The sequence below is a fragment of the Equus przewalskii genome, chromosome 17 (assembly GCF_037783145.1).
Source record: "Equus przewalskii isolate Varuska chromosome 17, EquPr2, whole genome shotgun sequence".
In the NCBI taxonomy this organism is placed as follows: Eukaryota; Metazoa; Chordata; class Mammalia; order Perissodactyla; family Equidae; genus Equus; species Equus przewalskii.
Window position 1 is genome coordinate 35,435,180 of NC_091847.1, and position 27,038 is coordinate 35,462,217.

The window sequence follows — 27,038 nt, forward strand, 5'->3', positions numbered from 1 at the left end:
TTTTAAAGACTGTTTTTCTGTGTCATATCCATACACTATTTGCTAAATCTCCACTTCCTCATTAGGCATGTAAATATCTCTTATAGAATCTTTCAGTTTACCTATATTTAACATTAATTTGAATAATTTAGTGAAAAGGTTCATGTGTAATAACACTGAATGTACCGCTTTCTAGGTATGTGACTGTAGTCACTTAATAGTCTTGTGCCTCAGGGTTTTATTTTTAAAATTTTGTTTCCTTTTCTTGGTAGGGGGTGGTGTTGTTGCTGTTGTTTTTGAATACACGATATTCCCATGTTAACATTAATGTCACATGGATTTATATTCAATACATAAAATATGTGAGAGTGTTTTGGTTTTTGGGGGTTTTTTTTGGTGAGGAAGATGGGCCCTGAGCTAACATCTGCTGCCCATCTTCCTCTTTTTGCTTGAGGAAGATGGTCACTTAACTAACATCTGTGCCAATCTTCCTCTATTTCATGTGGGATGCCGCCACAGTGTGGCTTGACAAGTGGTGCTTGGTCCACTCCTGGGAGCCAAACCTGTGAACCTTGGGCCACCAAAGCGAAGTGCACGAACTTAACCACTACGCCACTAGGCTGCTCCTGAGACTGCCTTTTAAACTTGAACACTGTTTGCATGCTAGTTATTATAATCTAGTTCTACTAAAGATCTCCAAGAAAGTGTCTAGTTTCTTTATTGAAAAATTTAACAATCCTGAACCTGACTGTACTCTGAGAAGAAGGGAGTTTTTCTAACATGTGGTAGCGTATTTCTCCCACTGTTGGCAAAAAACCCAGCTGATGAGTAAACATTGATTACTTTTTCTAAAAGGAGGTATGACCACGGCCTATAACAAGACAGATTTGAGTAAAGAGGACTTTTTGGAAATTCTCTGGGGCCACTGGGGTGACTCCTGGGAACTACTCAAGGCTCTGAAATGGAACCTGGATGTTTACTTCCACGTTAAAAATCCAATTTTATGATTTGCAGTGCTACATTAAAGAAACCTAATTATTGACTTCCTGAAAAAGTAAAAGCATAGTGTGGGCCAGTTCCTTTGTACAACCTACTGATTTTCAATTAGCTATCTTCTGTAATGGATCAGGTGGCCATATTTTAATTTATAGAAATATTTTGAAAAGCTTTTAAAGAGAGGGATTGTACCTTTGTGGATTTCTGAAACATATTCAGAAGAGGCAGCGTGTTGTATTGGAAAAATCTCCAGGCTTTGGAGTCAAGCCAAGGAGGGTGTAAATCCTGACCTCACAGCTTGAGTGGCACTCAGTATCCTCTCTGATACTTACTTGCCACAGAATGAAGATAGAAATACAGGGGTATAGGGATGATTGAAGATAAAAAGCATCTAGCACAATGTCTGGAAAGAAGTAGTAGCAACACCAGTAATTATTTTAATTATTCTAGCTACCATTTATTGCTTTCTTACTACGTCAAACATTCTGCTAGATGCTTTGTAACAGTTACATTGCTTAAGAATCACAACAGCTCCATGACTTGAGTTTTGTTATTATCTCCAATTTAATATGGAAACTGACATGTAGAAAGTTTGTGTGATTGACATATGGGTCATATAGCTAGCTGTTGAAGTCAGGATTCAAATACATGTTAGTCTGACACTAAAGCTCACTTTTTCTTATAACTATAAGGAGAAAATAGCTTATATTACTATATTTTATTCATTCAAAATGCATTTATTAAATAAGAGCTTGAGCTGGAACCTATATTATATGCTAAGGATGCGAAGTCAAATAAGGAAAGACTTTTACTCTTGAGCCATTCTACTGAAATGAGGGATGGGAGGGATGGCAAGAGAGAATCAAACAGGTAATAAACTCAGTGGAAATAAAAGGCACCCTACATGCAGTATAATATAGGCATGCTATGAACTGCTGTTTCGAAAACCCAATAAATTCAGAAATCTATGAGATATATTGTTTTAAACTTTCTGAGATATTAATGTACTGTAGTTTTCCACTTTAAAACCAGCCTTAAGGAGATGCAATACAACATCTGTTTCCATGGAAACAGGAGGACAAATTCACCAAGCACTACTTCCCAATTCAATTTTTGTATAGTTGTGTGTACATAATTTAAGGCAGACATTTTGATTATGAGTTTGGGATGAACTGTTAATGGACAATAGTCATTTATTTAAAGCTTTTTCTTTCTTACTGCTTGTCATTAATCATTATTTGAGAATGTAAAAAGCTATCTTTCCTTATGTACGAAAGTACTTTCTCTCAAATACTTGGAGCCTCAAAGTGGTATCAGGTGTCCAAGCTACTTATCAAGACAACAAAATTATTTCTTTGTATTATATTTATATGTACTCCTCAATTTTAAGTGAAAATGTTAGGATTTAACAATCTACAATTTCCTTAAGTTTCAATCTTTTCCAAAGCCTATATATTTAATATTGCAGTATATTGGTGAATATAAACATTTCCTTGTAAATTTCTCTTTATAACTTACCTAGCTGTATTGGAAGATAGAGGCAAATGTGGTAATCAGTTTCTCATTATCCTATATTGTCAACAAAATAATCATTAGTATAATTATTAATATCAATTGTATCTTAATTTTTTATATGTTTGCATTTTACTCAGGTAATTGAAATATTACTTTAACCAGTCCATGAATTACACACAATTTCCGATGGGAAGTTAAATGCTGTGCAATTGCTTTGAACTAAAACCTTTAAGTAGCTTAATGAAGTATGTGTGTTTTAGACTCGGTAAGCAGATCGTATTGGAATAAGGGAGTTGAGCTCTTTGCAGTATTAAATTCTCTCTTAACTAGCCCTTTAGCTTATGTAGATTTAGCATGCCAGGCTCTAATCTTGTAAATATAAAGGCTAATTCAAGTAAAAGATTGAAAAATGGCATTCTAAAGTCATAATGCCTCGCTCCAAATTTTTGGCCTATGAGAGGTCAGCATTTTGGAAAAAAAATTGTGAGCTATATAGAACACAAGAATATCAGAGGGCCAGAAGAAGGAGAAGAGGATTTCTGGAGCCAAGTGACTTAACTCTTGGGGCTTAAAATTTGCATTTGCGTGTTGCTTTGAAGATGTTTAGACTTTAGTCTATGCATTTTGTATGCTTGCTTGACCTCAGCACTTCTTTTTCCTCTTATATTCTTTAACCTGTGCAACTAGTTAAGGTCCTTATACATACTGGTATTGTATTCCTTAAATATTTTTAAAGAGTAAATTTAGGTAACTAAAAATAGACATCTGTGAAGCTGCTAGGCTGCAGGGATTAAGCGTCAAATCAGTTACTGACAAATGCAGAGGCTAAAATGCTTAGAGATTTACCCTCTCGGTTGGTAATCAGGAGATCTATTTATAGATTCACAGTCTTCTTGACCCTTTACAGGATAACCGGTAAGAAAGCCTCATTTTAGATGACTTACACAAATTAGGGCATTCTCACGGCCCATGTATATGTCCCCAAAACTCTTTGGGATCCAGTACCTAATTTTCATCTCAGGGTAACTGAATATGCACATGTACAGACAGAATATGTTGCTGTTCATCAGCTGTTAATGTGAAAGATTGTTGGGCCAGGTAACCCACCTGTGAACAAAATGAGCGAGTTTATTACCTGAAAAAATGTTTTGACTTCACATTGCTGATATTTAGGCTAGAACCAATTCTAATTTTATTACTCAAATAGGTAGTGGCGCAAACAGCTGCCACAAACTATGTGCCAGGTAGGCATTTACTGAATTCTCCCAGGATTCTTGTTGTTTGTTTTTGTTATTCACCAAAATAAATGAAATTGTTCAATTTTCCATGTTCTTTACTTTTTTGTGGAAGGCGGTTAGGATATCACATGCTCAAAATTTTTAAATCTCACAGTCATTAATCAGAGCATTCTAAACCCAGGTCTACATAAGCAAAGTCAGCTCGGACTTGATTTTGCCCTCATCCTTCTGAATTATTCACAATTTTGTTAAGAGAAAATATTCTTAAATGCATATTTTCTACAGCGACTATCATATGGAAATGTTAACATTAAACTGCGGAATTCACTGCAATTGTGCCTATTTCCTTCATTACAAAGTAAAGAGAAACCAAGTGAGATTCACACATGTAAAATAATGATAATGAGTAAGGATGTGCAGTTGAAGGATAAGCATGTGTTGAAGTAATTAAAGCAAAAAAAAAAACACCACATAGTTTAAGTTTAGACTCTTATCTCTAGAATGGATTTTACATATTAGTTTTGAAATGCAAAGGTTTAGGGATGGGGAGAGTGTTTGCCTCTTTTAGAATTGGAGTTCCCCTTGTTGCTTGTTGTCACAATCCAGCAGAGGGAGCAAAAGCTAATGAGCAAACTATGTAAGTGGTAAGAACATTACCAATGATACTGCTGGTGATTAGAAATGTTTAGAATACGCTTGCTGATTTCAAACATCAAAACACAAGTGGGAAAAATATTCTCAAGTTTATATCATTGAAAATTATTTTCAAGTAGTAAAAGATTATGTATGAACAAAGAAATCTCAAAACAGACAGCAATTAAAGTTAAAACTATGTTGGCCCTACGCCATATATTCAAAGCTATACTATAACAAAAAGAATGAGTCAAAACAATTTTCCAGATCTGAGAACTGCCAGTGTGCTCTACTTATGTTGACACAAGTCATAGAACACACTCTGTAAGGAATTTCTAATGCATGAAGTTCTTCAGTGGTTGGTTGCCTAGATTTTTCTTAATAGCATGACTAAGCAATAGGTGTTGTCAGGTAATATGGTACCAGTGACAAGATTGGGGGTCCTTCCTGAAATTTCACTTCTTTGCTTAAAAACATTCTTTGGGAGTATATATTTGACTGAGGTCCCAGGGTGTTCTTAGAAGTCTTCTGATTTAAAAATCATCCTAAATCTGATCATCCTTTGAATCTCAAAATATAAGATGCATAGTTAGAACTTTCCTGTATGCCAATATCTTGTAATGTGCCTTAAGATCTGCTTGTTGAGAACCTTCAGTACACTCAGTAGCCATTTTTATATTTGGAAGAAAATATAGCAGAACAGTGTTGGGCTAACTGACTGGAGAACAACCTGATGTACACTAAGCTGCCTTCTAAGTGTGCATGGATTTTTTTTTTTAATCTGGATATCATAGACCTAGTGACATAAACCTTTCAGATATTGTCTCTATCCAGATGATGTGTCCCTCTTATTTTTTTAAGATGATTTTTGATGCCTCTGTTCCCTTATACTCTGTGCCCTATCCTGTTTGTATCGAACGCCATCTTAGCCATAGCCAGAAATAATTTACATGACCTCAGCCCAATAATCTGGCACTCAACATGAAGAACACTTCACTTCTAGTCTTCTTGACCTGGTCCCCTGGGCCTGATCTTAGGTTGCTTTCATGTGTCTTGTTCCATGTGTCTTCACCATTGTCTGGATGACATATTGTTACCTTTACCTCTGTTCAACTAGAACTTCATCCTCCCTTGCTCCTTCCAGGACTCCTTTCTGACTCACACTGCCTGCCTGTCTGGAGTCTGGATTGGGCAATTCCCAAATTCACTATAATAACTTTTAATTCTTTAGTTTGGCAAATTACTTGACCTCTCTGTATCTTAATGTTTTCATTTGTAAAATGAGTGTAATAGTTGTTTGGAAATATTAAATTAGCTATTACACTTAAGTACTTGGAACAGCACGTGGCTAATTGCTAATTATTATTATTGCAGTGGTGGTGTGGTTGTTGTCTCCACTATCTCATTCTGACAGCTTTCTTAAACCACTGACTCCTGTCTATTTCTAGTCTCCCAGAGCTCATGTCCAGCCAGCCTCACCAGATTTCACTTGAGTTCTTATATTGTATCCTCTTAACACCGGCTACATTCTAAGGAACAAGTAATATTACATGTCCAGAAATCATTTTGTGAGAAAGTTAGAACACATCAGATATAGGACAGGCTTCTTTTCATGCAGTCTTCAAAATGAGTCTATTCTGGAATTCTGAAAAAATAGTGGCAGGAGTGACACAGTATTTGAATCTGTTTGAATTTTTCTATTGAAAAGAAACAGGAAGAGCAACAGGATAGTAGAACCAAAATTTGATGTACAACATTGACAACAAAATTAGGTGGCAAGGCATTCTCACAAATCCCAAAATATAAGAGGTCAATTTCATGACCATATGATACTACAACCTTTGCAGGAGGAAACAAAGGTAAGCAATGGGGGGTCTGATGGAAATCGGGATAACACCCCTATTGCCAATAGATACTCATGAAAAAATTGTTTCAAGCCAATTTGATAATAGTAGCTGAAATTGGAAGAGGTGTTTTCATAAAATCCAATCTGCAAGTCAGTGAAAAATCTCCTTTCTAATGTCTGAAGGGGCTGAACACTCTGTAACTTGTGAATTTTGAAACTCACTAGCTGAACCTGCTTATGAGGAGAAAGTCTAAGAAATAAAGCCCAAATTGAGGAGGTAAGGAAAATATTTGGCAAAGGAAATGGAAGGTCCAGATAGAATTGGATAAAAAAAAAAAAAAAAAAAAAACGGGAGAGATGAACAGAGCCAGGAGATCTCAAAGAATAGAAGCCAACTTTTTTCAACTATTCAAAAAAGTACTGGCACAGGAGACCTAGACTTGTGAAGTTAGAAATGGTCTCCTGTGTAGACATTTCCTGTCAGCGACACCTAGAAACATTTACTCTAAACCTTGCCGCTGCATAGTGGAAGAATCAGCTTTGCTATGAAAACCTCCTTTACTTTGCACGAGCATCCAGAGTTTTTCAAGAGGATTCACAACATATATAGGCTTCCGGCCAGCAAGTGCTCCATTGTATTCTCTTGGTACAATGGGTTTCAACTCTGATTATACATTCAAATCATCTGGGGGGCTTTAAACTGTATCCTGGTCCTACTCCAGACCATTTGGATCAGAATCTATGAGGGTGAGGCCAAGTAGAATTATATTCTAAAAGCTTTCCAGGTAAATCTATTAGGCAGCCCAGGTGGGAACCACTGAAAAAGAAGTTACTTCAAAAAGGAAAAGTAATTATAATGTCACCATTTAACATCAAGACACTATATACCTTCCTCCAGAATGGTGGTTGCCAAACTTTGTGCACATTGGAATCACCTGGGGAGATTTTATAACTCCTGATGGCCGGGTTACCCTCCATACCAATTAAATGGGAATATCTGGGCATGAGAACCAAGTGGCAGAATAATTTAAAGGTGCAAGATGATTCCCCCCCAAAAAAGGAAAATAGTAGAAAAGCATGAGTACTATAAGAATAAAAATAATCAATAGAATGATATGTCTGCAAACAATGCAAGCACACCAAAACTTTATGCTCATAAAACAGAGGAAATGTGTAACCTAATATGTCGGAACACCCTAAAAGAAATTTTATAATGATAAAATATAGGAAAGAACAACATAAATCAAATTTTAAAAGCCTTGGAAATCAGGGCCTGAAATACAGGAAAGAATTAGAAATTAAAGAATAAATCATTTTAGAATTGAAGGCTAAACTTGAAAGAACATGAGTCAATACTGCCGGGAGAAAAAGCCATAAGAATTTTCGAGGGGAAAAGGAAATTAAAGACAAAACTATTCAATAGAAAGTGGCATCTATAGAAGATAAGAAATAAGATCCAAAGTAATAGGATTTCCTAAGAAGGAAAATCAAAGCAGTGAAACAAAATGGACATTAATAACTAGAATTCAAGGAAACTTTCCGGGGAATAAAATTGAACCTACATGTTGAAAACGAATACCACATACCTGGAAGAGTGGTCCAGAAGGAACAATATTAAGATAATTTGTGGTAAATCTATTGGACTTTAAAGAAAAAAATCAGTTTGGCATGCAGGCAAGTAGACATTTGTCAGGATAAGGGAAAGAAAACCAGATTATCATCAGACTTTTAAAAGCAACTATTTATGCTGGAAGTAAATAGAGTAACATTTTAAAGTAACTCAAGGAAAAATATTGTAGGCCAAGGAATCCAGATCTACTAAATTGATTTACAAGTGTAAAGGCCACAGATGTATGTGTCAGCATACAAGAACTCAGAATATTGATCCCAGTAAATGGAAACATCATTTACCCATTTGCCCAGGCCAAAACCTTGGAATGCTTCCTGCTGTGTTTTTTTCTCTCATAGCTCATATCCAATCCAATTGCAAGTCCTACTGGGTCTACCTTAAAAGCATTCCAAATCTGACCTTTCCACCTCCGTTGTTACCCTTCTCTCCTCTTCCAAGTAACCATCATCTGTTGCTGACGTGACTGCAGTAGTCCCCTTACTGGTGTCTCTGCTTCCCCTCTTGCCTCCCTCTAATTTCTTCTGCACACAGCAGCCAGAATGAACTATTAATATGTCACCGTCATGCTCAAAAACTTAGGATTCCTTATATTATTTAGTCTGCATATTCCTCTAACTTGCCCCTCGCTCCCTGCACCCTCGCCACATTGCTAGCCCATTTCTCACTCAGTTTTCTCAGCTGCAGGGAGCGTCCATTTGCTGTTCCCCCTGTCTGGAATGCTCTTACATAGGTGAAAATATGGCTGTTCTCTCATTTCAGTAAGGTGTTTTTGCAAGTATCATTTCCTCAGGGTGGCCTTTCCTGGTCCCCTATGTAAAATAGTACCCCCTCCATTGCTTTCCCTACCCTTATCGTGCTTTCTATTTCTTCGTAGGGCTTCTTGACTTTCTGATGTATTGCAAATGTGTTTGTGTATTGCACTCTTCCCTTCTAAAACGTGAGCTCCACGATCGAAGGGACTATGTTTGCTTTGTTCATTTCAGTATCCTCAGCACCTCGAATCGTGCTTGCCATTGAAGGATGCATACTCTCAATGATATTTTTTGAATGAGTGAATGAATGAATTCATGAGAAAGGTTACAGACCAAAAAACAAACTCTATCTATTATAAAGAAAATAATAATAGATTGTTACTGAGGGCAAAATATTTTGGAAGCATTCTTGAGTTCTGTGCTTAGTTTGTCAAAGAGTAGGATGACCTGCATCTACCATATGGCACTTTAAAATGCTATTGTCAGAGTATTTACTGCACTGAGTATGGCTTTGAATCTTCTGTTGTCCAGCAAAGAGACAGAACCTTACAAGCGACTCATCCTGTAGCCCCTGTAATTATTAACTAGCATCTATCCAAATACCATGCACCAAGCAGAGGTCCTTGAAATCAGATTGCATAGCTGACATCTAAAAGTGAATTAATAATTTTGTGTGATATTTATTCCTGTATTATAGTATTACACTATTCTACACTTTTGTAGGATGATAAATAATAATAACAAATAATTCTATTGCTTCTCCTGAAGTCTGCCTTTTATGAAAAGTTAACAAGAAAAGTCTGCTGTAAGGGATATAAAAATAATTCAGCCTCGAGGCAACCCTGTGGCCAAGTGGTTAAGTTCACGCAGTCTACTTCGGTGGCCCAGGGTTTTGCTGATTCTCATCCTAGGCAGGGACCTAGCACCGCTCATCAAGCCATGCTGAGACAGCATCCCACATAGCAAAGCCAGAAGGACTTACAACTAGAATATACACCTATGCACTGGGGTGCTTTGGGGAGGAGAAGAAGAAGAAAAAAAGAAAAGAAAGAAAATTGGCAACAGATGTTAACTCAGGTGCCAATCTTTAAAAGAAACAGTGATTCAACCTATATGTAATATATCAATCAGACTATGGGCAGACCAATTTACTACATCATCTAGCTATCATTGTCTCCCCCAATCCTGTCCAGCTACATGTCCTGAAAAATTATTAGCCTTAACCTATATGCTCAGTCTCCTCCAATGCCTGAACCAACCTAAATCAGATTTAGGAGTACATTTCAGCCCTAATCCCACCAGTCTGGAACTGGGACATGATTTTGTTTCTTGAAGCTTGTAACCTTTCCCTCTAAGTCATGGTGTGTTCTGTCCGTTCTAACTGGTTGCTGCTCAGATTTCTTCATGAAAGCATCTATATGGCTGTTGTCAATTTCAACCCGTTGGAACAGGACTTGACCACTCTACTCAGCTCTGTCCAGCCCTTACCAAGTATGAATTCCAATCCCCACCAATATTCCCAATTGCTGGTTGGGGCCTTCATGTAAATCACATCAGTTTTCCCAACTCTGGGAACCATTACTTGACCATGGTGTTCTGCACCATACAAAAAAGTGAATCGCATAAACCTAATCCATCCTCTATAGAAGTTTTTAACCTTAGCCATTTGCCAATATGAAGAAACATGTACCTAAAGCATAGATAACTAAACAGATATGTCTGACTAATATATGAGTGAACAGTAAAATATGTATGTCCTGATAAGAGCCAGAGATAAGAGGTTTTTGGAAGCAGAGTGGACAAGTATAAATACATACTTGAGGTTGAGACTAAGGAAAAAATCTAAAACATTCCATCTATTAGAAAGGTTTTTCTTCTCCTTTTTTTGCACTTATTTGTGCTTGATTTAGAATTTTAGCAACTTTAAACTCAACAAATGACTTTTGCATAACATTTGGCACAAATATGTATTAACTTTCTGTTAATCATGGGTCTAATGCAGTGTTTGAGTGTAAACCAAGAATCTTATGTTTGCAGTTGGCAATTTAATCTCGCTTTTGAGGCATATAATGTGAAATCACCATTTAACCTTGTAATAGCTTTTCTTTGGGTCAACTACTTTTCATTAAGCCTGGCATTGAGAAGGGAAAAAGATGCATGAATATATTTTAGTTACACAAATAAGCAGTGTGGTTAATCTTTATTAGTATACAGAATGGCTCATCTAGTAATGAAGTGACCTAAGAAAAACATGAATTTGGATATTTAAACAATTTGTTTCTGTTCCTCCTATCGTGTTACAGTAGGAGTTCAAGAATAGACTATGGTTATTTGAGTGGAATTTGGAAACTGTCCTAATTTTAAAAGGATTTGGGGAAGAATTCCTAATTTGTAATATGTAGATACTTCTTCTCTGATACTATACTATAAACAAGAGGTGCCTCTTGGTTAGATGCTAATGACAAAGCCAGAGTTGTTCAAGGTTACTTCATAGGAGTTTAGAAATTTACACAGATCTAAGAATGGACATAGAAAAAGAAAAATACATATTTAAAGCAATGTGTTCTTCTTGGAGAAATTTCTTTACAAACTTGTATCATTTTGTTATCAATATACAATTTGATAATATCAGAAAGATTTTCTGACTTAAATCACTATCTGACTTACGTTTTTGTATGTTTCTTTTAGATAAGAAACGTTGAAACGAATCAATGTTTAGACAACATGGGCCGCAAGGAAAATGAAAAAGTGGGTATATTCAACTGTCATGGTATGGGAGGAAATCAGGTAAACTCTCCTTTTTTTTATCAGCTTCATATTTTTGGGGAAAATATGGTTGGGAAAACTATCAGGGTAGACTCTGGCTCACATGCCAATAACAATAAAGTTAAAGGCTTAGTTTAGGAAATTAATGGGCATTTAAATCAAGAACTAATCTGGCTATTTTATTATCCCAAGTATCTTAAGAAAGTGCTATAGAATTAATAAGAAGGGCAACATATTCAATGAGCCTACAATTGATAGCCAAATATTTCAGACCCATCTCATTTTACCATGTATGAGCAAACGGAGACTACATTTTATTCTGTTATATCTGAATAATATAAAATAATTCCTCAACTAATATGATGTTTTCCCAATGGTGATTATTCTAAATTTCTTTTGCAAATGTTTTTGTATATCATGTTTTCTATGAGTTTTTGAGGTTCAATAAAATTTTAAGGTGCATGGATAAGCACATCTGTTACATTTTTGCTTTGCCTATCTGAAGATGCCCTTTGGACCAAGTAAAAATGTAGTATTTAAATAAGATTGCTGGCTGAATAAAAGTCTAGGGCAGCCTTTTGTGTGTATGACAATCCAACTAATTATCAGAAACTTATCGGACTATAAAAGGATTCTTGTGATTTCTGGAAGAATTGGAAATGGCTTTGCAAGGTGGGCCACATGGAGGCTGCTTGGCTGTGAATCTTCGAGTAGAGCAGCTGTTTTTCCATGGCCACTTTGAGAGGCAGATTCTGGAATTCATGGGAATTTAGTACAAAGCAAACTCAACATAGTTAATCCTCTGTAGACATGTTGTCTGCCCAAGTCAAAGAGAAGCACACCAGTGAGTTCTTTATCTGGTGTGTTAGAGTGAACTGAGGAAGCAAAAGTTATTCTATCCAGCACAACATTCTGGTTATATTTGCGATGTAGCTGAATATAGCAAGAATCCATAGAGAAAAAGCAACAGCCCTGTTGGGTTTTGGCACCGTACTTCAAATAGGACCTGTGTGATTCAATGGAGATCATTAAAAGAAAGTTTCTCCCTTAAAAAAAAAAATAACTATTAAAATCCTAATTAGGGTTTCAGAGTTTCAATTTAAGCAAGAAAATATTTAAATCAATCTTTCTAAATTATAGCAGGGAAAAATGACCTCATGAAAGAAGATGATGGAAACAGCAACATGGGCAGAACAATGGCAGAGCATTTAAAAATGGTCCAGCTTATTATATTGATTCACAAAGAATGTGAGAGGCCTCTGCTACCAAAAACCAGTGAAGTCTCATTGAATTCAGCTGGAAATGCCAAAAAACTTAACTGTCAGAAGACTAAGAAATCTGAAGGTAGTCAAGTGTTGGCATTTGTTCAAGTCCTCAATGATTCCGTCAAGAAACCAGAAAGTTTCTATCTTCCATTCTTCAGTCCTTAAAGTTAACTTTTATCATCAGCTGGTCACAAAAGGGCTGCTGAAACTCCAGACATCATGTCCACATTCAAGGCAGGAAGAAGTGGGGGTAGAGAAGAGCTACCATAGCCTCATCTGTCCCTCTATTAAGAAAAACAAAAGACTTCCTAGAGGCTCAACACACCTCTATGTATGTCTCTTTGGCCAGAAATATGTTATTTGAATACTCCTAACACAGAAACTCTGAATATTTCACCTCACATGCGACTGTTCCTCATAGTTTATTTACCATGATATTGGGTAGACTTTTAGAAGTATCTCCCGTAAGATGTTTCAACAGCTTATGAAAAAAAAGTCAACTGATCATCTACCATGATGACCTACAGAATTCCAAAAGAGAAACATTATTTATGAAATCACTGATTCAATTGCAGATGCAATTGAAGGAGGAAGATATCCCAGGTGAATTATCCTCATAGATTCATTAAGGTGCTATGGTTAGTGTTAAAAAGAATAACTAGTCTTGTACCTATATTTGTCTAAATGACATGAAACACCTGGATCATAGACGTTAAAAAATATATTATTCACTTACAAGTTTTCGATACCCAGAAATGAGCTATCCCACTCTACTGAAAAACTTGTTGCTGGCAGGGGCTATATCTTACTCCTCTTTTCATCCACAGCACTTGGCAGACTGCTTGAGATAGGTAGGGACCTGATAAATAATAGTCAAGTAAATAGAGGAAAGAATTCATGGTTAGAACAATGAATTTATACCTTAGTACTATGTAGACATTGTCAAAGAATGCTGGTATTGTCATAGTCACCAAAAATATAGAGGGACACCAATCTCAGGGATTAGTAAATAAAGTGAACAAATAAACAATAAGTAAAAACCCATATATATATATATATTCTAATGTCTCTACATTATTGACTTGATGACAAGATAGAAGTTAAAAGTAATATTTTTCTGTCTACAAATATATATACAAGAATGTTTACTGGAGCCCTTTTTGTTATAACACAAACAATGGAAACAACCAAATGTTTACCAAGAGGGGAATGTTTAAATGAACCATGGTGTATTCATAGTATAGAATACTACATAGCCACCAAAATGACTGAGAGAGGTCTACGTGTATTGTCACTGAAAAGCAAAAAAAAAGAAAAAAAATCCAGATTACAACTTACTTTTAATGATCTCATTTATGAAAAATATATGCGAACATTTTTCTCTATATAGTACCTGTAATATCTATATTAATATAGATTCATTGTAATCTATTAGAAATATATAGAAATCTATCTGGAATGTAAATTACCTCTGGTGAGAAGATGGAGTTGGAACAGGAAATTTTACTTTTCAACCCACATTTTTCTGTATATATGGATTACTTTCATAATTAAACAAATAGAACTGGAGAAAATTGAACTGTTAAGAATAAAAGAACATCATATTATGACATTTCTCTGACCTGATTAATTGGGTAACTGATGGTAAGTTACTTAATATTTTTGAGCTTTAATATTTTATCTATGCAATGGATAAAAGATTTTCCCACAATTTTATTCTGTAAAGATTAGTAAAATTTGTAAAACAACTAACACTAACCTGGCGTATACTAGACACTTAGTACATATTAATCTATTGCCATTAATTATTCTCTTCACTTATTTTCATTTATGTCTCAATTATTTGTCTTTTTACTTCTACAAGAAAAAATAAAATGTTCATTTGATGCCTAATGCCAGAGGCAAGATAAATACACAACCCTTCCTATGGTCTTGTTAAGGTTAATAAAATGAACTGCCTGTCCTGTTGTTCTAACAAATAACAATACAAAATATGTATTATTATTATTATTATACAAAATATATTACCCCAAATATGTAACTTAATACAAAATATATATTATGAAAAATTAAACCATCACATAAAACCCTATTATGATTTATGCTTTGATTGAACTCAATATTTTTATTTTATGGATGTGTTTAACTTTTTGACTTACTTTAAAAAAGAACAGCTTTTGGGATTTTATTCTAGAGCCACCTTTCCTGTTTTTCATTGCTATTCTTTTATGTTACCATGGAAGCAGCATCTATTTTTATAGTTATTTAGTTTCAAATTTTTAAAAGTAGCCCCAATCCATAAAAATATTCAAACTGGGAGGCTGGCCCAGTGGCACAGTGATTAAGTGTGCACGTTCCACTTTGGTGCTGGGGTTCACCAGTTTGGATCCTGGGTTCAGACATGGCACCATTTGGCAAGCCATGCTGTTGTAGGCATCCCACATATAAAGTAGAGGAAGATGGGCACCGATGTTAGCTCAGGGCTAATCTTCTTCAAAAAATAAATAAATAAATAAATTAACATGCAAATTGCCCTCTCCTGCTTTTACACAAAAGTTGTAACAAATGTTAGCGTTGCTTTTTAGCATTTCCACTCAGTTACATTTCTAAAAGTAGGTATTTTATATTTATTGTCAATTATACCTTAACCATTTCTCCTTGTGCAGGAGTCTTGGTAGTTTATTTTTTTTAAGTTCTTCTCCAAGAAGTTCACTTTTCAGTAGTTGTTGGTAATATATTTTTTGAACACTTAAACAGTGAAATACTCAGCATATTCTCCTCTCTCCATCCCCAGCCCCCAGCACAGGGCTTGGGATATGGTAGACACCCAATAAAAACTAGTCAGGTAAATAGATGAAAAAATGCACGACAGTTTTTGTGGCAGGAATACTGTAAAAACAAGACAGTAAGTGGGAAATTATTAAACTCTACACTTGATCATCTCTAAGTGCTCTTTTCAAAACCTTAGTAATAAAAGTCTTCTGCTTCAAAGAATAATGACAAAATTAGTCCATTCCTATCTGTTGTTGAAATGCTTTCTTTTCATTAGCAAGTAATATCATAATGATCATTAAACACTTTCAAAAGAATGAAAATGAGGAATTTGATTAAAACTTGAACATAAATTTTTATAAGTGAAAGAAAGAACTTACAATTTACTGGTAGAATGTGTGTTACTAGAAGTTATGGGAATGTTTTCTCTATCCTTCCAAAAAGATGGCAGATTCCTGGAAGCAGTTCCGTGTCCCCTGCAATGCTAATGACTCAGATTTAAATCTTCATCCCCAACCTCTCTTCTGAGCTCTGGAATCTATTGCCAATTAATTATTGGGAATCTCTACAAGCATCTCAAACTCAGCTGTTTCCAAACTGTACTCATTTTCTTCCCTTTCACACAGTCATCCAAAATTGAAACCTAATATAGACACTTCACTTCTGAAGTTTGATTGGTCACCAAGTCTTGATATTTCTCTGAAAATAATGTCCTTTATCTCCCACCTCTAAGTCCCTTTACAACCAGGACCTCTATCTTTATCCTAGCCTATATCTCATTCACTTGTGTGGTCAAAAAAACCCCTCATTTCCATACATCATATGGAATTCCATAAATACATTCTATACACACTACATTAAAATTAAAATCTCCAGGAATTCTCCACTCTCCAAGAATAAAGTACAGATTCCTTAGTTATATTGCTATACAAAGCCTCTCGTAATTTCATCCCCATCTAGCTTTCTAGCCTAGTCTCCCTTGATTTCTAATAGTTCTTTGTGCTCTTGATGTATGTCTGATAATTCTCCCTTCCCTGCGTGCTCTGTGCAATTTCAGATCTCTACAGTTCACTGACTCTGATCTCTCTAATTGCACTATGGGCCACATACTGCTCCACTCACAAACTTTAGACTCTCACTGTTTAAAACCCAAATAATTTATAATATTTTCTGCTACCTATTGGCTAATAACTTCTTAACCTAAACAGGGCATATTTTTAGTGGGTAAACTGTAATTTACTTAATCAATCCTTGCTGTGTAACACACAGTGTTATTTGTGAATTTTTGTTGTTATAGATTAGGTTCATCAATACTCTTGTGGATAAAATCTAGTGAGCATCCATATTTACTTTTTTAGAAATAATGTCTGGAAGTAAATTTGCTAGATCAAAGGTTATGCAACATTATAAGGCTTTAAATACATAGTGACAAACTGTCCTCTTTAAGGTTTTACCAATTTAATAGGACTAATAGCTAAAATAGGAAGAGGCACTATGATGAACATTTAACATGCATTACCCACTTTGATTCTCACAACAATCTATGAATAGTCGTATTATCCCGATTTTACTCAAGAGTTTAATGGAAACCCTCAAAGACTGGTAACGTGTTGCAGGTGGTAAAGCCAGTTTGAACCTAAATCAGGCTGATTCCACACCAAGTTTATATGCACTGCATTTATATCCATCCCTACCCACACCTCCCAGGATTGTGATCACAATGGCCAGTCCTAACTGGGTATTGTGTTTTTGTTTTTTGGTCTTTTATCTTTTTAGTATGGGAAGAACATTTCATCTTAAATCATATTTCTAACATTATCAATGCATTTATGCATTTTTAATATTGGCATCAATACTTTATGAATTTCCTAGTCATGTTTTTGCTGATGTTTCCATTGGGGGTTGAGGGAGTTCTTTATTTTCTTGTCCATTTCTAAAATACACTTCAAGTAAGATTATTACCTTCTGTTATACATGTTGCAGATATTTTTCTGATTTGACATTTGTTCACAGTGTGTTTTCATATGCAGACTTTTAAACAGTTTGTGTATTCCAGTCAATGTTTGCCTTTATGCTTTCTCTTTTTAATGTAGAAACACTGTTCTTTTTTAATGAGGTACTATTAAAAGACATTTACATCATCTTAAAGGAGCCAATATCAAAACTGGTAAATATGTATTAGTCTTATTGGGCATATACTATAGCTTTTCAAATTTTGACACTAATTTTTATTTAAAATTTATATAAAATATAATTTGGTACAAATTAGATTAATAGAATGTTTATTACATAACCATTTTGATATCAAGTATTAGTACAAATTTTTAAAAATCCAATTGCATTTTCCTTTGAGTAGTAATTCACATTTAATCAAAAATGGGGGGAAAGCAGCTCCCATACATATTGTACTCATTCCTTCTAAAGACAAAAAAATATAAAGTGATGGAAAAATATTCACATTTTAGCAAATGCATTTATAATGTTTCTCTTTCTCCCTAGAGCCACTCATTTGGAGAGACCTAGAAAGCACATGGAAAGATTCCATGTGATTTATTGCGGTAAATGATTAGAGCAATTTTTCAAGGTAGCAAGCCTTTAGGGAAGCTTATGCTGGCCATTTATTAAAACTGTGTTTTCTGCCAAGATAAACAGGAGATCATTAGGTCTTATCTATACTTTCATACAAATGTCTCCTCCTCCTCTAAGATGGGATTATCTATACTTAAGAAGAATCTAACCTTATGACAAGTGCATTACAAATTTTGAGAGTAAACAAATATTTTCTCTCCTCATTACAGACCCTCTCCTAGAGAAAGAGTGATTATTTTAGTAATGCACTCTAATTTACTCACAGATTGTAATGAATACATTCTTTCAATAGATATGTATTCATTTTAAAGTTTGCATTTTTCTAAGTACTATAATTAAATAGAAGCCATTTCTACACTAATTTGGTCCTCTTTTAGTAGCTTGCACAATGGAATTAAAACTCACCAGGGATTTCACAAAGTAAATTTGCAAGTGAAATGAAATGGCCTATGAGGAAAGAAGGAACATGTACCAATCATTAAATGTTGAAAAGAGTTGGATACACGCAACCTAGAAGAGAGTAGTGTTATTATAACTTCTATAGAAATAGGAATCATTCCAAGAGCATTTCAATCTTATTAATGCTTGGCTGGGAGGACTTCTCTGGTCTTTGGTTGGCTTATACTCCTACCAAGGGACTATAATATGCTGAAGATGGAATGGTAACTTGGCTCAATCATTCATCCAACAAAACCTGATTATCCTAGCCTGTAGCAGACACTCTAGAGGATGTTAGTGACGATATTGGTATGAGAAAATATCCAAAAAAGACAAATATTTCACATTGGCCCCGTTTTTCAGTTGGCCATGAGGTGTCTGTTCATACTCAAACCCATCAATCCAAGAGTTAGTTTCCTTCCAAGTAAGTCTCAGTAGGGCCTGCTATCATGGGGTCAACCTAGTGTCAACAAAGCCTTTGGGATACATGTACAGGTCAGTGGCAGTATGATTTCCATTCTACTCCATTTATTCTTGATTCTTCACATTTTATTTTCCTAGGAAATAAATCCCCTCAAATTTATCCAAAAGGAAGCTCCAAAGCCATACCAATTCCTGGGCTTCCATCCATTATTTCAAACTGACTAATGTACATTTCTACTTGAATGACCAAGAGATGCCTCAAACTCAATGTGTCTATAGTTAACTCATCTTTCATCCAAAGCCTTTTTCCATTCAATCTCTCTATTCATCTATCTTTTACATTTTCCTCTCTTATCTTTCATCATCCCCTGACCTCCCTAAATTAGACACTAAGTCTTGTAGATTCTTTCTACTTGTCCTTTTTAGCTATTTCTTCTTTTCTTCCATTCATAATTCTACTTTCAAAATCTGGACTTAGATTGCCTCACATTTGAATTATTACAATAGTTTTCAATATAGCTTCCCCATAGCTCCAACCTGATCCTAACTTCACTTCAACCTCATTCAATAATGAGGTGAGATCTCCTTTCAAAATATCATTCCCAACTGGAAAAAGAAACAAAAAATTTTAAAGAGTTCCCAGTTATTACAGGATAAAATTAACAATAAGCTCTAAATTGTATATTAATAGAAACTTAAAGATATAAAATAACTAAAATTGAATCCATAAATATTAAATGGTAATGGCCTCTTCAGTCAATAGTTAATAAATTCTACACAGGAGTTTTAAAAATTGTTTTAAATTGCTTTTTCAAATCTTAATTCAAGAACTGAGCAAACAATCAAGTAACATTTTCTTAATTCAAATAAATTATATTATTATTTATATTAAAGAAACATCTATTAAGCTTGGAGTTGATTAAAACTTGTGGGAAGTTAAACTTATGAGCTGAATCTGCCAGGTTTTTGGCCTGGCCAGAGTGTTTCCTGGCATGGAAACAAATGACAAATCTGTTGTGTTCAATCCTTTTCTTTCCCTGATAGTTACTCAGAGATTGTAAGATTTTTTTGTTAAAGATTCCTAAAAAATTGGCACTAATACTGGCTGTTTCTTAGATTTATCTTTTCTTCTAAGTGTTATACTGTCATTTTATGTATTTCTGCATAATGATAGTTAACATCTATCACATGACTTTTTTTTCCAAAAGCTATGAAAAAATTGGCAATGTAAGTCAACCTGGAAAGCACTTTTACTATTTTACTGTAAAGTATGTAAGATTAATTCCCTGAAATCCTACATTCATTTAAATAATCCACAACTTTGGCTCTGAGCTTTTTAGCTATAAGTACAAACTTGGTTATATGATTCATTATGTGAATAATATAAAAACAAACTAGCTTCAATAAGGTTCAATTATTCCTGGTGTTGGGATGATAAAAGTTTCTACTGTCATTCCTAATAAAGAAAGTATATGGAGACGGGGGAGTAGGGAGCCACAAGGAGGAACACTAACCTCAACTTGAAGGGGAAGACAGTCCCTAAGAAGGCACTTAGGAAATGATGATGTCAAATTATGTCTGTGCACATGTAGGACAAAAGAAATATTTATTCTATTGATTAACCAATTAATTGAAGTGTATCATTGTAGCAGCCCGTTCTCTAAGGGGCTTAAAATTAAATTTCTGCATGGCTTAAATGTTAAAATACTTTAAGCTTTTTGGAAAAATTCACATAAATTTGTATTCATTTTATTAATGGGATTCCCAGAATATTTTGAAGAACTTCCCTTAAAAAATGAAATATTATACATTCTCACCGAGCAGAAAGTTTGATGCTACCCTAGTTTAATAAAACCCCAACACACACACACACACACACACACACACACGCCCCCCACAGAGGCATATATACCTCTCTCATCTCACACTATCAATAGAACTTTTCTTACTGAGAAGGGTAGGCTGTTAACTGAAAAATCTACTAAAAGAAAAATGTTTGGTTACTAGCAGCATCATTGGGCTCCCTCAGCCCACCAGTCTATCTCCTTTGAAGCTTCTGTTACTTAGGGATGGACCCCAAACTTCCTGCTAACTTTACCAAGATAGAGTTGTCTCCCTTAAACTACTTAGTCCCAGCAGAACTTCTCTCCTAGGTACTTTATGATTCTTCTGATGCTCAATCCTTTCTCCACCATATTTTCAAGTACTTTTCTCCTGTCTTATGCATAATTCTTCTTGATACAACACCCTAGTCTTAACCATTATCCTGAGTTGCTTCCTAGTTTAAGTAAGACTGTGTGCAAGCCAGTCTGAGATCAGGGTGCCAGCATAGTCAGGTTCTGGTGAGAGCTCTCTACCTGGCTTGCACACAGCTACCTTCTTGCTATGTCCTCACATGACAGAGAGATGGGTCCCCTCTTCCTCTTATAAGGGCACTAATGCCACCGTGGGTGTCCCACCCTCATGACCTCATCTAAACCTAATTACTTCTCAAAGACCCCACCCCCAAATACCATCACATTGGCAGTTAGGGTTCAACATATGAATGAGAGGGAATCGGGGAAACAAACATTCAGTCCATAGCCATGACTTTATAGAAGTCCTTTGTCCTTTTGGCCCTCTAATTCTAATACTGTAAATTGATATGGTTATGCTACATGTCCATCAATTCTAAAATACTTTTATCTCTACTTTTAGATAAGCAAGAGCAGCAAGTCCAGATAATTTGTGAAATCTTTGGTCCAGTGACAAGGGACATAAATTTAGAAAGCTTGAATTTGGAAAAAAAAAAATTAGAAAACAAATGTTTTTAGGAAATATCTCAGAACAATGCTAAATTTTGAGCAACCTACCAGTCACCAAAAATTAGTGGTTTAAAGAAAAAAAACCCTGTTAATTAAGAATTTGTTGAACAAGGTATATGTACCCAAAAATATATGGGTACCCAGAGGAATATAAAAATAGCTTAAAACTCAAACTCTTTTTTGTGTATAAGGAAGTTGGTGAAGATGCTGTTCTTTACATGACATAGGGTCCTTCCTATGAGTACCCCTAAGAGAATTTCATACTTCACTGAGTATTAGGAAGAGTCGTTTGTCTCCTGAGGAACAGCTTTGTCTTTTCTTTCTTACTGCCAAATACATAGTCCATTCAGGGAAAATTAATAATATTCTATGGACAAATATTTATAGTGGCCACATACTTTGATTCTTTTTGTTATATCATCCTTGTTTATGCAGATGTGATTTTTCACTTTTCTTTCTTACCTATTATATATGTATAATATAACATATATAGTATATGTATATAATATTATATATGTATATAATTCTGTTTAAATCCACTTTCACTTTTTAACAAGAGGAAAAATAAATAAGTAAATAGATACCCAATCCCTATGCTCAATCTCAATGGGAATACAAAACAATCATCTTGAAAAAAAAAAATTGTACTGCTATACAGAAGGCATTTAGAAAAAGGTATGATAAGGACAGGAGTGGGTCTAAAAGGTTTCAGAAAGCTGTCAGTGAGCACAGAGAATAGAGTGTGCTCAGGGACAGCAAGGATACTGGCCAAATGAAGTGGAATGCCTGTACTAAGGAGAGTAGAAAATTAAGTTTTATAAGTAGAGGAGTTAAGTTTATAATAGAATGTAAATGTCAAGCAAGGGAATTTTGATTTTAGGGAACAAAAGAAGCAAAGAGCTTTCAGACTGCAAAGGTTGTCAAAGGATAGCCTATAACCTATTTCTAATACAACCTCATGAAAATACTTGGACATACACTTTTGTTATTAAAAATGACATGGTGAGTACAGCCAAAATGAAAAGGGCTTTTTATTCTTATTATTTAGTACCCAAGTATAATTTCACCACAAGCAGGGACAGACTATAGAACTTTTTTTCAGTTTATTTCTGTTATTATGTTATCAAAGGACTTGATCCAATACAGAACAAGAAGCTACGTGTGGTATGTACAGAAATGATACCTTTCCATTAAAGGAAAGAAAAGCTTCGGTAGGTTACCATAGAAACATCTAGGGTCCATTCCAATTGCTAATAAAGAATCTTAGCCTTCAAATGAAAACCTACCAGATATACATATTTCTACTCCAACTCTCTAGTTGCTAACTTTCTAAATAGACTATGGGATGTTCTTCTTACTTAAAAGAAGTAAAATGTATGTGTCTGGCTGAGATATTCAGACTATTTTTTTTAAGAGGAATTTTTGTTTGTTCCAAAAAACAATACTTAACAAATTTAAAGGTGCATTTTATGGTCATTGTAACACCAAGGAATGATCAGAGGGGTCTTTATAGGTCACGATGGCCAGTGCTCAATCCATAGCCTACACACTGCTGAGAGGAAGTGCCGCTTCTAGGCAGCAGAAATGGTCACGTCACAATCTACCTACTAAAGAGATCTGAATTTTTTCTTCTTTCAGTGAGTGAAACAAGTGGCTCATGAGCTAGACTTATCTTTTACTATGAGAATCTTAATGTGTTACATATAAATTTAACATAAAGAAATGGCCCCCAATTTTAGACTGAAGTTTTTAGAAATGTGTTAAAATTGATCTCTGAGATCTCCTGTATAGAAGAATTCCAAATAATTTATGGGGATGATCCCTCTTTCAGAAGGTGAAATTTAACTCTCCTGCCCCCCTTGCATGTGGGCTGTGCTTACTGACTTGCTTCTAGACAGTAGAACATGGAATGGGGTGGTGGTGACTTTACAGTGGAGAGACACAGCAGATGCGACTTTGGGCAAGTCATCCAGGTTCTACATTATACGTCACATTGCTGCCATGCACCCTTGATATGATGTGATGAGAATGGCACTTCAGCTTGTAGTCTTCCTCCCCAAAACCTATAACCAATCTAACCATGGGACAAGCATTAGATGAGCCCAAACTGAGGGACATGCTGTAAAATACCTAACCACTGCCCCTCAAAACTGTCCAAGTCATCAAAGAGAAGAAAGTCTGAGCATCTGTCAGAGTGGCCTAAGGAAATATGATAACTATATGTAATATGGTATCCTGGAAACAACGAACAGGGAATCATATGGGAACTTTAGGGAAAAATTAGTGAAATCTTAGTAAAGTCTGGAGGGTTTTTTTTAAATTGTAATTATCACTGAGAGGCAAAATGGTAAGTGTGAAAAGAGCATGGGATTAGTTCAAAGATAGGTTCTCCCACTTGGGGAATTTATTTAACCTTTTCAGGCCTCATGTTCTTCATTTGTAAAAGAGTAATAATTATGCTTATCTTGAAATTATGCTTATCTTGAAAGGTTATTGAAGAAATATGTAACATATGATATGTGCTGTATCATATTTAGTATACAATATATTTTAAGTGACTGCTATTTTGCCGAACACACAGCAGGTGCTCCCAAAATGTTGTTTACTTTCTCTTGTTCCATTTGCTTCCAGCCCAACATTCAAAGGCCAGGACCTCTGTCCCTTTGCCTGAGGGTTTTCACTACCAGAGGCTGCTTTACCCACCTAGTCACACCTGGGGAATTAATCAGTTCTACTTCCCGGAAGCACACCTCAAGCAAAAGCTGAGGGCAGGTGGTGTATAATTATCCCCAGCTCCTTCACCCTTTGAGGGGACTGATTCTGAGTTGCTTGTTCTAAAGCAGTTGTCAACGATCCCCAACAGGATTAAACTCCAGTTACCCACACTATAACTAATATGTAATGTACCCTGTATTGGCTCCTTCCCCTTCCCTACTGCCCAGTGGTCCTTCCTGGGGCCATCCACCCAATAAACTACTTGCACTTGAATCCTTGTCTCAGTGTCAGCTTTTGGAGGAAGCCAAACTAAATAGAGCTTGATCTTAGTTTGCAGCAATGATGAATGCCATAAGTAAATAGGATTTCTTTAAGTTTGAAACCACCAAGAAAAATTTAGTATTATTTCCATCTAGTAGTAATAACCTGGAGGTGAATTATTTTAATTATGTCTAATTTAAACTAAAGAGTAGTTTATCTTTACAGATAAGAGGCAGTTGTAACTGATACAGAATAAGAGTATCTTTGTGCCATCTAGGACATTAAAATTTGCCTTTGAGGCTTTTTATATATTTAATCATTTTTTATGTAATCATATGCCACACACTAGACTTTTAGGAAGTGCCTATTGATATAATGTAAGTGAAAACCTTTTAAGGTATGAAATATTACCAAAATACCAGTAAAAGTATATTCAAAAAGGATGGCACAAACTTTTTCCCATGAATTTGTGGCTAGTAAACACTAAAACAAATATAATACTTGATATAGATGTCGTGTGGATGATATATATTGCTATTTTATATTCACAGGCATAAATCAGTGAGAACCTTAAAGACCAAATATCTTGCTGCTCTATGGTGCCAAACAATGAGATAGTGATAAAGGGAAAGTATGTACTCAATTGCCCATGGCTGAAGGAGAATATCCCTTCTAAGAATTCCCTTTACTTCCTTGTAATTTATATGCATTAGGGCCAATCTTTCAGAGAATAAATATTTAAGGAATGATACAATCAGAGGAAAACATAGCAGAGAATAATACCAAGAGAAAAATAATTTGTTACAGAAAATGATTGCAATGAGAACATGGAGAACAGAGTTCAAGGTAGGCTAGAATAATGGAGGAAACTCATGCAGAAATGTTGGCACTAGTTAGATGTATGTGTATCAAATTCAAAGTTTCATGAAAGGTCTAAATGGTTTGGATGAAGCCTGAAATATTTAAGAGTCTCAAAACATCAGTTGAATAAAAAGATGGATGAATGCCTTATTGAATGAATAAATAAATGATGTAGACACAGCATGGGAGAAAATATTCCACATGGTGAGACTTTTAGTTTTTGCATTATGTCCTTTTTTTTGATAGCCACTATATTGGTTTTCTAGTATGGTGTGACAAATTTTTACAAATTTAGTGGCTTAAAACAGCACAAAATTATTATCTAACGGTTCTGTGGGTCAGAAATTCAGGCACAACGTGGCTGGGTTCTCTACTCAGGGTCCCACATGACTGACATGAAGGCGTTGGTCAGAGCTGTGATCTCACTGGAGGTTTGGAGTCCTCTTCCAAGATTCCTGATTATTGGCCAATTTCAGTTCCCTTCACTTGAAGGACTGAGGTCGCATCTTCGTGCTTTTTGGTGTTTTCACTGACTCTCTGCCAGGGGTTGCTGTCAGCAGCTAGGGCCTGCCTTCTGTTCCCTGCTATGTGGCCATCTCCAAAACATGGCAGTTTTCGTGTTCAAGGTCAGTAGGAAAATCTCTCTCTTTGGTCAGCTAATATGAGGTCCTACATAACATAATGTAATCATGGAGTGACTTTCCTGTCATAGTCACAGCCTCACCCACACTCAAGGGAAGGTTGTCTATACAAGGTATGTACACCAGGGGACAGGAATGTTGGAGCCATCTCAGAATGCTACCATAATCACACAGAAAGCAACAGCTACACATTCAAGCTTATCGAGTGGGGTAACTTTTGGAAGGAATGCTAATTGGGCTTAAATTTGCAATTTATATTCTTCAATAGTACAATAGTAAAATATGAGTAAATGGAGCATAATGCTTATATATGTATTAGATTTCTCAGTGTAGTCTTCCTTTAAAACCCTTCAAGGCAGAGTAAAGTATTAAACATGCATAAACTGTAATATCAGTGTGTTTAAAATGGGAAGATTTAAAAATGAAGTAGAAAGAAAATAGAAACATCAGTCACTTTTTTTTATTGTATTAGTGCATGCTGCTTATTATATTACCTTACTCTCTTGCTCTGTTTTCCACAAAGTGGGCTAGAGAATTCAAAGACAAATTGTTTTCATTTCAATTCAATAAGTAATTATTGGACACATACTCCTTTCCTAGAATTGTTTCCAAAGATGTTCAGAATATATCCTTAGCATTGTTACTGGGCAACAAGTTTTACAAAATAAAATAAAACACAAAGATGAGACAGAATGTAATCAAATGCAGATTATATGCCTGGATTTTGCACAGATAATAACTAACACTGAGATGTTACTTGGGGCAAGTTCTGTGTTTAGAGTTTACATGAATTGCCTCCTTCAACCTCTGAAATAGCCCAGGAAACAGGGGGCACCTCTATCCCTTTTCCCAGATGAGGAAGCCAAGATCCTGACAAAGCCTCACAGTAACTCTGGTTCTGATGAGTAGTGGAG

The 27,038-nt window shown here is 35.4% G+C and overlaps 1 protein-coding gene across 8 annotated transcripts in view; it reads left to right on the forward strand.

The window, feature by feature from the left end:
* Positions 1–27,038, forward strand: part of GALNT13 (polypeptide N-acetylgalactosaminyltransferase 13) — a 472,802-nt gene that overhangs the window by 420,193 nt on the left and 25,571 nt on the right. For 7 of the 8 annotated variants that reach the window (XM_070579812.1, XM_070579811.1, XM_070579819.1 and 4 more), the window contains one exon: positions 11,278–11,376. In XM_070579812.1, coding sequence (XP_070435913.1) covers positions 11,278–11,376 — 99 coding nt within the window. Of the gene's footprint in view, positions 1–11,277; positions 11,377–12,495; positions 14,233–27,038 lie in introns of those variants that run through there. The other variant, XM_070579816.1, reaches the window with a different exon arrangement.